At 32.6% G+C, this 12,433-nt stretch overlaps 1 protein-coding gene and 1 long non-coding RNA gene across 6 annotated transcripts in view; one reads left to right on the top strand and one right to left on the bottom strand.

Moving 5' to 3' along the window:
- The window catches only part of LOC148627987 (uncharacterized), a 29,229-nt gene extending 17,564 nt beyond the window's left edge, over window positions 1-11,665 (top strand). For all 5 annotated transcript variants that reach the window (XM_088582776.1, XM_088582750.1, XM_088582767.1 and 2 more), the window contains exons 3-11: window positions 596-756; window positions 1,817-1,964; window positions 3,315-3,454; window positions 5,022-5,157; window positions 6,094-6,189; window positions 7,982-8,118; window positions 9,740-9,831; window positions 10,404-10,488; window positions 10,806-11,665. In XM_088582776.1, coding sequence (XP_088438902.1) covers window positions 596-756; window positions 1,817-1,964; window positions 3,315-3,454; window positions 5,022-5,157; window positions 6,094-6,189; window positions 7,982-8,118; window positions 9,740-9,831; window positions 10,404-10,488; window positions 10,806-10,913 — 1,103 coding nt within the window. In that variant the 3' untranslated portion in view covers window positions 10,914-11,665. The remainder of the gene's footprint in view (window positions 1-595; window positions 757-1,816; window positions 1,965-3,314; window positions 3,455-5,021; window positions 5,158-6,093; window positions 6,190-7,981; window positions 8,119-9,739; window positions 9,832-10,403; window positions 10,489-10,805) is intronic.
- Window positions 438-5,026, bottom strand: LOC148627988 (uncharacterized). The gene is made up of 2 exons (XR_015922109.1): window positions 4,147-5,026; window positions 438-836 (listed from the first exon to the last, which is right to left on the bottom strand). It is a non-coding gene; the product is annotated as an uncharacterized LOC148627988 (long non-coding RNA).
- Window positions 11,666-12,433: the final 768 nt, after the last annotated feature.

Here is a 12,433-nt window from a genome sequence, read left to right as displayed (position 1 = left end):
CTTATGAAAAAAAAATTATGACGCAACGTTCTAAATTTGAAAGCGGTGCGGTCCATAAAATCTCGTACTAGTCCATTTGACGTATATGGACCGGCAGATATATATTAAAGTAAACAAATAAAATCTTAAAAGTATGATATAAACCAATGTAAGTTGAAGTTTAGTTGCGCAGTTGACTCCGACCGTGCACCCGCAAGATAGTCTTCACCATATAACAAGCACTTCCTATGAAATGGGAGTTGGAGACCAATTCTCGTGAATATCACTGGGTCACCTGGCAAGACTTACAAACCCTTTTCATGTATTAGGAGTCCATTTCCATTTACAGCTGGGAGTCATGATAGCTGCTGGTGTAAATGGCAGAGAAAGATACATCATTTGATTGGTTGTTTCGTCGATTTAAACAAGAACTGGCATAAATAATAAAGAATATAAACTCATTTTACATGTTTTATTCATTTCTTTGGCATTCTGTCAGGTATATGAAAAAGATTAATGGCCAATGACTTACATTTGTAATAATGCTTACTTAAAATGTCTACTTCAATTTTCAAGATTATTAATTAGTGTGATGATTGTTCTGTGCTATTTTCAGGAAAGCACCCAAAAAAAGTTTTGAAGAATCTCCCATCTATTCTAAGTGACACAGAAGTATTAGCTATGAAAATAAATCCAAAGAATTATGACTATCCATTCGAAAATCTAGTCTTTGAAGGCGGTGGGAATAAAGGGTTGGCCTATTGTGGTGCTGTCAAGGTAATCTTATTATTCACTATTTGCCACGTCATTCGTTGCTTGTTACCTCTCTGTAAGAATCAGGCAGTGGGTGAATTGTGCTGAAAAAAAAGACAAGTTTTTTGCGATGAAATATTGAAAATGTTATCTGAAATGTAGAAATGACATTTTCAATTTATTTTTAGGTACCTGTAATTCCATGAAATGCATTGCAATTTCACACCAACAAAGGGAGATAACTCACTTTCCACTATCATTCTATTGTAACTTAGAAACTCGATTTTCTGTATCTGCTGACACTTCTAAGACAAACGAACTGTAAATTCGTCTGTTGTAGACCATAAACTGTGTCCACACTGTCAACGTGTGTATTTTCTGAGCATGATTCTTTTTTTTTTTCAATTTTGCCTGATTATTACAGATTTCAGCAATATATACCAAATTCAGCTCAGCTAAACAAATGGTTACTTGGTAATTTCATTTGGAACGTATTACCACAGCAGACCAAATAAAGCTTAAGTTTTATAGCAAGTTAAAAAATATCTACATGAATGGTATTAAAGGGCTTCCAAAGATATCTGGCCACAATATATCTAATACACAACAATGGATTGAAAATACTGATGAGTTATTTCTACCCATGTATAAAAACAGTATGTTACAATGACCTCAATAATATAATGTAAAGATTATTAACCGTAAATTACCAAAAAAATTATTATTGCAAAGAATATTAGCTTAATATATTTAATAATCGTTCATCTGCATAAAATGATGAAATGACGACAAAATGAACAATCTTGTCCATATTTTGCTTTTTACCAATAAAAATGGCCTTTTAGCAAGGCCGTAGAGTTACATATATGGACCTAAGGAATATTATTAAATGCGAGCGAGATTCGTACCCTTCAAGGTTGAAATATTGGATAAATATATTTCATTTTTACCTTCAAGACAGCACGAAATATTAGTTCTCAATGATTATTTTGCGTTAGTATATATCTTATCAATATTTACTAACATGCATTTATCATTAATATAATTATAATTATTTTATAAGACTTTTTTTCTTATTCTTCAGTTGTTAGAAGACTTTGATATTTTCCCTCAAATCAAAAGATTCAGTGGCGCAAGCGCCGGCGCCATGACGGCAGCTCTTTTAGCTGTTGGATACAATTCTGAAGAAATAGAAAAGGCGCTTAGTCAAGACTTGTCAACAGTATTTCTGGGTAAATATTACATCTTTTTATTTTGGCAGTTTTCAAATATAGCGCCCAAGCTAAGACGAATTAGCGGTTATTTCGAAAACATCATTAAGCGGGTAAGGCTTGTCAGATGAAGGGGGAAGCGATAGTAGTCCCAATTGATACTATAGTATTTGCAGACATGGTTTCAAATTGTATTTCACTCTGAAGTATTTCACTATCTTTCAAGTAAGGAAAAAGTAGATTATTCTTTTGGTGATTTACTAATAATTTTCCAGGTTTTAGTCGATATATCGCTCCACATTAAAATTACAAATCAAAACTTTACTCGGCAGAATATACTGTCATATGCATATTATAGAGGACGAAGTCCACATAACGGTATTAGATGCTAAATAAAGTCATGACATGGAAGCACTGACAGCCTGATTTCAGTTTGAGAGGAACTCGGGTATTTCGGAACTTCCCATAAAAAGTTCAATATCTTTGTATCGTCTTTACTAAAAAGCGTTTATTATATAACCTTCAATAATAATTTAAAGCAGATTCTTTTTGTTCGTTTCCGACATGCCATAAGAGTAGGTATTTCTGGAATTGGACAGAAAGTCCGAAGTAAACGGACACTAAGTAATTATACCGGTCTCACTAATTAACGACCAGAAGTATCAAGAAGTGACAAGAACCATCAAGATGTCTAGAAAAAACGACAAGAGGGGAAAATAGCGACAAGAAGATTTTTAAACGTATCTATATATTCAACTCCGTTCTCTTACAGGTTACACCTACCTCATATTATTTATGTAGGAACAGACAGACACTTTTATTTAATGCATAATATTGTTAAAAACAAAGTTAGGCATTTCCCCACATCCACTCCACAGAACGGGACTTTTTTCAAGCACTGTTACAAAAATACTTGCAATAGCAACATTGGATAGTCGAATACTACTTCCTTATAAAAAGTTTTTGAAAAATGCTTTTTTTTCTGAAGCAATTTTGATTTGACTGTCTTATAGACTATATCTGCACTCCATTAAATCTCGTAGGCCAAACATTATATTTGAAAAAAAAATTCTGGAAAAGCCATCATATGATATTTCTATATAGGATTGTAATAAATTCAGTGGAAATAAACTTGATTAACAATCCCATAAGCCATCATTCAAACTGCGTCTTACATTTAGTTGATCATTCCTGACTTTGTTTTGCTACGAAAAACCTTTAAAACAGATGTTTGTGCAACATCAGTATCGATATTTTTCATCTACATTGATAAGAATAAAGTTTTGTACGGTTTACAAAATAAATATCTGTACTATATTATATAATGCATGTAAATTACAAGCACGTAATAGTGGGCATTTTTTCTTTCAGATGCATCATTCGGAATTCTTAGTCTTTTACCTAACTTACTGAGCGGTTACGGTTGGAATCCCGGAAACAAAATTTATCAATGGTTCGGTGATGCTCTTGCCAAAAAGTTAAACGGAAGCCCAGACATAACATTTTTAGAGGTACAATGATATACAAATTAATTTCTATTGGTCAAAGTTTGCCGCATTCTGAAGGTTAATATCGACCTGCGATCCAGACATAATAATAAATTTTAAAAGTACAGATCCTTATAAAATTGTGCAAATGAATCAAAGGTGCAAGGTCTAAATCTTTCGTCAATGTTAGATAAATGGTAAAATCTGTTACAACATCTACAACATAATGATGTAGATGTTGTAACAGATAACTACATGTACATACAAGTCAAATATTATGTCGGCTTTCCCAACGTTGTAAGTTTTAAATGTTCATGAAACAATACGTATATGATTAGGACAAACATGGTTGGTATGGGTCCTGATATTAGTTGACATGCCGTTGTATGGGCTATGCTATCTATGTAGCATGGTTCGCCTCTGTGGCGGATCGATTTTTTTTTTTGGGGAGGGGGATATCCTATTTGTTGGATTTTTTGTGTGAAAAACTTGGACAAAAATAAGCAAATGATGAAAGCCCCCCCTCCCCCTTGAAAAATGTGGACCGGGAACTTCCCCTTATACTTGTCTTTGTCCGCACTGTGTCGGTCAATAACATGCCAAGTTTTTATCTTCAAGGCTGTTGAACAAAAAAAAAAAGAAACATTGAATAGTAATTGAATGATGTAATAAATAATTGCTGCATGCACTTATCTTTATAAATGATTAATGCTTGCCTTCTGATTTCTCAGATAATTATTCACAATTATTACATCGTTAGTTGAAGATCTGCCGTACTTTCTTTAGTGTCTATAGTAAAAGTGTTATGATATGATAGCTCCTATTTATCATTTCATGTGAAAAAGGTTGCATGTATTTCTTTGAACGTTTTACGTACTTGGCACACACACGTTGAATTGTAGTGAGAATTGTTACAACTTAGGAAGCCCGACAGGAAGCTATATTTTACTTACATGTCAAAAGATACTTTATTGACAACTGATCGTATTTTAAGATAATTATGTAAATGCATACAGTCATTGAAAATTTATTTAATACCATCGGAGTTGAACTAACTGGGTCACTATTCATCCATTTAATTACGTGCAATTAAATTTGTAATTAATGGTTAATATTTATAACGGTTTATAGGAAAGGCAGCAGGCGAACCATTCATAAGCTTTATTATAATACAATGCGGAAAGTTTACCTCTGGTAGGTTATCATTTCGAATTTGACTCACATGTACGAATTAACATAATTATTTCTTCACCCGATTTGCTTCACCCATTCAGAGAGTGATTGGTGTATTAGAATCTGTCCTTCCAAATTTTGTCGCAATTATTTCGCGGCTCCCAATAGATGGATTGATTTCAGAGTTGATGTGTTGCTTTATATAGAAGGGGCATATGTTGTAAGCGAATTTTGTGTCCGACATCAACTTCCTGTTTCTTGGGACTTTTGCCATTTTCACTTTATTGAATGGTAGAGATTTTTTTTGTGTTTGTGGGAAAAGGGGTGTGATAAAATTACTCTTGTCTCCTAAAATTTCTTTACTTTTAGTGCGATTATTTGATCTACATTTCTCTCACATTTTTTTCTTTCCTTTCAGTTATACGAATGTACGGGAAAAGAGTTGTGTATTGTAGTAACAAATCTTAACCATATGATAGAGGAATACTGTCACGTGAAAACAACACCCAATATGCCAATTAGACTTGCCGTTAGAATGTCTATGTCAATACCAGGTAATGTTTTATAGAGGTAATGTCTCTATGTATGTAACTTATACGCATGTAAACCGTTTCGGTGGTCTTGTGATAGCGTACCAGCCTCAATTGCGGGAGGCAGTGGTTTCACCTACGGTAGTCACTGTTTATCTTTTAATTTCATGTCATATGGGACATGAGGTGACAGTTGGTTTGGCACGGAGTAAGAACAATATATCCAAGTAATTGACATACAAACCTGTGGGCTGTTTCTTCTGTGAGCTAGCGCATTAAAAAAGTTGGCTCAATGTATCGGACTGGTACATACATGTTGTACATGTAAGAGTGTATGTTCGATTGATCAATCGTTCTAGTTCTAAAATGCTTGTAATGTAAAGTATAGGACTAAAAGCTTCAGTTAATCAATCAGTATGACATGTAACTTTCAATAATCTGCAATGTCCAGTTCAAGACTTACAGCATTTTTTCGCTGCTTGATGTGAAAACATACAGAAGAACTGTCTTGATTACAAAAGTACCGACTGCTGGTATCGAATTAGTGCTTTTTACTATTTTTTTCAAGATCAGATTTATTTTAACGGAAACTGTTGCTAGCCTAGCTCTGCACCTAAATTGATTTTTAATTTCATTAGTATGCGTTTTTACTTTGACTTAGTCCAGACTTTTCTTAACGTATTTGATAACTGTCTTATCATAATATCTTACTTTTCTGATTTAAATTGCATTTTTTTTCCTTTCCAATTTCTGAGTCATCTGCCAAACTGATTGTTGATTGTTATCTTTCTGTCTTGATAATTTATGTTTTTGATTATAATATTTGAAAACCAGAGAATTATGATCAGGGCTTATATCATTTGGTAATATATTTTTAATATTTATGTATGTGTAACCCCATTTTTTTCAAATAAGTTTGTATACGTATAAATATAAGGTATCACCTTATATTACTTGAAGGTATGTTCCAGGCCACGAATTACACCGAAAATGGTGAAACAAATACTTACGTAGATGGAGGAGTACTGTGCAATTACCCTATTCACTGTTATGATGGTAAGTACCTATAAGAGTCATTTTGTGTCGTACAAGTAGCAAATTTTATCAAAATCATCTTTGAAACGACCCCAGAGGAAGCCGAATGTACATAAAAAAGTTGACACATCGGTGAAATGCACAAGGTACGACAGGTGTCATTACGAACCTTGACACCTGATGGTCTTGTACCCACAGGGGGACCAGACGCCTGTGCTTAAATAACTTGCTCTGCTCACTGCGTCCCAATAATAATGGTGAATTTGCGAATCCTTCCAAGGGAATATGAGCCCATATTCCTAGTGAAGATCATGAAAAAAAAACAATTATATTCTACTGGGGTGTCTTCAAATGAGCAACATATGTGCTGTAGTAAAAGCAAGAAGAGTACAAAATTAACTGTATCAAATGGATAATTGTAAAATTAGAAATGAAATGTGTACAGATATCCATATCGAATATGATTCAGAATGGTAAATTATGCTAAATCTTAAACTTACACTGGTAAATTCGAGTTCATAGCTTTGGTTACCTGTACTTAGGATACATTTAATTATCTCCGTGTTGAGCTGAATCATCTGACAATCGTTTCCTCTATCACTTTGCAGTTTGTGGTGATGCCAGAAAACTTACAAACGTGGTTTCATATACTTTTCTGTAAACTTTCAGTGATATGTTTATAAACAGTTAATTTTACAGTTGCTGAACCTCATTATCATGTCAGTTGCTTCTCGTAAATTGTCTCATTCACGCGTAAATAGCTCGTTTTCAGCACTTCCTTTGAATTTCAAATGCCATTATTTTAGAACGTATATTAATAGTGAGTTCAAATTTCATTATATGCCTTAAATATCAATTAATTTACATGTGTTCGGTGCAAACCTAATAAAATGTGGCAGAATACTGTTCCCACAGCTACAACGAGTCAATTTGATATATCCAACTGTAATATGCATTAGAATGACCTAAGAGATCATATTGCTAATACACCGAGTAAAAGCACCCAACCGTATAATTTCAAGTGTGTTATTTATATATCTATTACAAATCTACATATTACGCGTTTTATATGTTTACTTAGGGGTTTTCTTGATAAAATATTTATGTATAAGTCAAGTGACATTTTATATTTAAAATCTGTTACAGTTTTTCGTTTTTGCTTAACTTGTAAATTTATACTTGACACTGAATATTTGAAGGTACTTAGCCCTTGAAATTACTAACTAAAACTAATGTACTATGCTTTGATATGTCATACGACAATATCACCGATTTTTAAATATAATGTATCCATTTATTCTAGTTACAAGTTCATGTACTTTTATTTTATCTAATGTTTTGAGGCTAGGTCAAATCTTTGAATTTTATTGATTTGACTAACTCGACTATACTACAGTTGTATTTTGAATCTCTCTCACGGAGCGGAGACATTATTAGGACGGCGGACAGGGTAAATGGAGACAGGACGAGAAGTGGTGGGAGAAAGTAGAAAAGTACCCCCTGTCAGCCCCGCATTATTGTGTGTACTATCAGGCACAGAATAAGATATTTTAAGATGGGGGTCCAAACCAAGGCTGATTTGAGGGTATTATTCGTTCTTTTCTGCCCAATTTTGCGCAGAATAAAAAAGGGGGGATTTCCAATCCACATAGCCCACCTGCATCCGCCATTAATTTATACTGTTTTATTCAGATTGCTACGCTTCCCTTTCCACGCCCATCTGCTTGAATTTGTAACCATGGAATAGAAACATACAATGCAGGGTATATATAGCATTTTCTAAACCTTGTTTTCCATTTCCTTTTCTATGTAGGTTGGTGGTTATCTATGAGGCCTGGTGACAGCTTTATAGAACGATTACAACCGTTAGACCAAATACCCCAACTTCTAGATAGAAAATATAGATTTAGATACGACCCAGATCAAAACAAGACGCTCGGTCTGCTTTTGGTAAGTAGAAAATAAGATTTGAATACAAAACGGAACTAATATAGACACTAGACGGAATTATAAATAGAGAGTTTGATTTGACACTGAAGATACATATATCTGGACGTTTGGTATTTCGTGAGACAAATATTTACACGAACCGATATGCCTTCTCTTTTCTTCAAAACTATTTCTATTAAGACATTTAAGTGTCAGTCTCTGTAAGAATCAGGCATTGGGTGAAAATTCACTATTTTGACTGTGTGACTTTTTAAAGTGTATTTTGACTATATGCACCATCAAAATCTAAGAAAAAAAGATTTTCTGGCTAAATTGAGTTATACTTTCATCGAAATGCACTGAAAAATAATATTTTAAGGGCAGATAACTGCCAAGATTCTTATTTTTTGTAACATTGTAGTGATGCAGACACCAAATGATGGCCTCTTCATGTAGATAAATTATCCTTTGGTGAAATATTGTCTGATAGGTGTTTTTTTTTTTTTTTAATTTTTTTTTGACAGGGATGTTTCTGATGTTTCCCATTTAGCCTGATTCTTACAAATGCTTACATTATACAATCAGCTTGTCTTAGACATGTTCTAATTTCGTGTAAAGTTAAATGATTCATTCGCAGGCACGCACTGCAACAGTAACAACTTGAATCAAGTATGATCACCTATCAAAATCTCGTGCGCTTCGGAAAACAAACAAAAACTATAAAAAAAATTGTTAACCAATATGTAGATTTATTCAAGCAGTTTAAAACACATGTTGTACGTGTATTACCTGGAAACAAACCAAAATCTGTTTTAACGAAGTCGGCAAGTACAAAGAAAACATCATTTGCCAATAGTTCGTTTTGCCGTTTCTTTAAATCCAGTTTAAAATGTTATTTCAGTATCAACGCCTTTTGAAGGCCAGTCTTCTCTGGTGTATGATTGAAATCCAAAATCTCTTTAAATGTTATGTCAAGTGAAGCAAACCTAAGCTAATATTTACTTTGTTGGCATATTATAAAAAATTTATTCAATTATTCATGGTGTAAATTAGTCTCGGTATTTATATAATAAAATTAATCAGATTTTGATGTTGTCTTTCTTCACTGACCGAGTAATCTGTTTCGTTTATTTGTATAAAATGGAGATCTGAGGTTTTCAATAAAGAAGGCAAGCCTAAATTTCTACCTCTATAAACAGATAATAATCATAAAACAGAACAATTAAAAACAGAAGAAAATGAAGGCAAAAATTAAACAAACAAACAAAACAGACAAAAAAACCCGTGCCAATTAAAGAATTTTTCTAACCAGTACCTAAAAGTTGAGACAAAGGAGGTCATTAATCTTGCTACATGATATATCCAACATAAGCAATTGTTTGTTTAATGTATTAGTAGATGGAAAAAAAGCAGTGACAATAGTTTTCATTTTATTTTTTGCTTTGACCGGTGCTCTGTTTCTAAAATTAATTGTACAATGTAATGTAACAGCACAATGCTGTTTTCATTATGATGTCCTAGATTTTGACCATTTATACAACTTTTTGTGAATCCTACCTACAGTACAGGAGGCGAACCAAAAAATACCCCTTGAAGTTACCTTGCGAGGAACTTAACTGTTATACACGCTTCACAATTTTAGTTTGCAGATTCGGATGCCGATGTTTATCGATATATGCTGGAAAAAAGAATTGGTGCACATTTAGCAAAGTTTCCTGATACAAAGTTAGCTAGGTATGAAATATTACCACTTGGCAGTTAATTTTGTCATACACAAAAACACAGAAAACCTCCAATAATTTAGGATTTTTGCATGCATATTGGTGAATATAATTTGACCCGGGAAGATATCGTATTGCATGAGCGTGCGAGTCTTTTGACTTAAACATAAATTTGAAACTTGAAATGTTACTATTATCGTTTGATCAGTCGAAAGATATGTCACACACATAGATTAACCAATCAAAAGACATGTAACAATTATCGAAAAATATGTGAAAAGACAATGTTACAATTATCGATTAATCTTTGAAAAGACAATTATCGATTAGTCAGTCAAGACATTTTACAAAAATCGATCAATCAGTCAAAAGACATGTTACAAATATCGATCAAGCAGTCAAGAGACATGTTACAAATATCTATCAAGCAGTCAAGATACATGTTACAAAATATCGATCAATCAGTCAAAAGACATGTTACAAATATAGATTAATCCGTCAAAAGACAATGTCGATTAATCAGTCAAAAACATTTTACAATTATCGATTGATCAGTCAATAGACATATTTTGTACTTTTTTTCAGAAAGCGATTAGAGAAGAAAAGTGTTCAGGAAAAAGCAATTAAAGAGCATAGACGAGTAACAATGGCAGTTGATGCCTTTCTGAAGGTGTGTGTTCATTACACAATTGTGACTGAAACTATTGTGTATTCCTTTATCTTCTGAAATTTCTTTTATGATAAAGATGCTTCATTTTTTAATTGTAAGGTGTCGATCTATTTTCTTAAATTTTGTACATGACTGCAGTTATAATAATTGCATTACATTAGTATTTTTAATCAGACTTCTGTATTACAAAAAGAGTCCTAATTTATCGAAATATATTTTTGCTTGATTTATAACAACCCCTATTTTTTAAGCCTGTGTTTATTGAAGTCCACTTTATAGAACAGATCATTTAAAGCAACATTATTATACATCACTAGGTACTGAAGAAGCACAATTTAGACAAAGATGACAAAATTGATAGAACTGAGCTAGAGAATGCCTTTAAGGATGTAAGTATTGTTTTGTTTTGTTTTGTTTTTGGTTAAGAAATTTCTGTATTTTGTTTTCTCTTTCTTTACATATACCTTTCCAATGGGATAATCCTATTGTTCTGTGTCTGAACTTTTCCATTGCCTTCAAGTAATACCAATCTACCAATTTAATGTGAATCATTTTATTGCGGTGTTGCATTGTTCACGTTTGTTTTGTTTTAGGTATTTTAAAAATGTACAATCAATTATTTGTTAGTTTTTGTTTAATATATATTGTTCACTTTATTCCGAGCTACTTCTATTTAAACGTTATGTTCAGTAGACCAAAATGATTTTTCCTAAGAATGTTTTCCCACATCTCCAGCCTTAAGAGTATAAAAATGAATTTCACCTTTAATCTGTGTGAATAGATATACTGTCAAATAATATAATTTCAAAAGTAACACGCTTTCTGATTGGATAAAAAAAATCCTTGGTCTCATAGATCAAGTTTTGTTATAAGGCAGTGACCGCATCAGCCTTTTTGGATGATTTACTCGTTAAATTTTGATACTAAAATTAATTTATAAGGAATGACTTTTATATTTTTTACGGTCTATTTGAAATAAACTGAATGCTCGTGTTGCACACCTAAAAATAAACTTGCAACGCACGTTATTTAATGTGCACCACGTGATTGAGGTTATTTTTTCATAGACCGAAACGTCCCTGCGCGACTCGTAAGAGTAGTCAAGGACGTTAAAACCCCCTTACTAGTATAGACCGAAGAAATACAACTCATTCCTTAAATAAACTTCTTAAAGAGGGATATATTTAGCTGGTTTTGAAACATTTATCATAATTACAGAAAATTTTATGGCCGACATCGCAATTTGCTTGACCGATATGAAGTTAAAAAAAGATGTTATTCTGTTATTTTCAAGTTTCAACGTATTGATAACTTACCGAACCTTACGCTTTAAAACTAGATTTTACTCCCTTGCAATGTGACAAGTATGGCAGAAGGAGAAGCACGCGCTTACCTTTCCGGTGCACCTTATGTCATTATTGTTTTTATATTTGTTTTTGTAAAGTTCACATTGCAAGTGCTTTAGTTTTTTTTTTTTTTGCTGTATTTTATTGTTTTCGTTGTATTTTTTATATTGTCTACATTATTTGTGTGGAAAATACACTAAATTGTTAACTCACAATTGACAAAGAAATTTAATGAGTTGAATGATTTTGAAGCACATACTCTTAAGATATTCGAAGGAAATTAATTTAGCAGATGTAACGCTGTTTTTATGTATAAGTAATAAAAACTAAAATCAGGCAAGAAACAATGACAAATGGGAAATAAGTATAGAGGAGACCAGGAAAACCAACACAGAAACATTAAACAGTGAAATGAAAATGAGCATGAAAACCAAGGTAGAGTGTTTTCATTTTGGTAGTCTAAAAGCTCCGCTGATTTTCTCATTTATGGACGGACCAGGACAAATTCTTTTAATTTTAATTTTAATTTTAATTAATTTTAATTAATTTTAATTTTAATTTTAATTTGAATTTTAATTTTAAGTTTTTAATAATCAATT

This window comes from Perna viridis, chromosome 1 (genome assembly GCF_037379345.1).
Source record: "Perna viridis isolate PV_CMFRI_1.1 ecotype Kerala chromosome 1, ASM3737934v1, whole genome shotgun sequence".
Classification (NCBI taxonomy): domain Eukaryota; kingdom Metazoa; phylum Mollusca; class Bivalvia; order Mytilida; family Mytilidae; genus Perna; species Perna viridis.
This window is presented reverse-complemented; position numbering and strand designations above follow the sequence as displayed.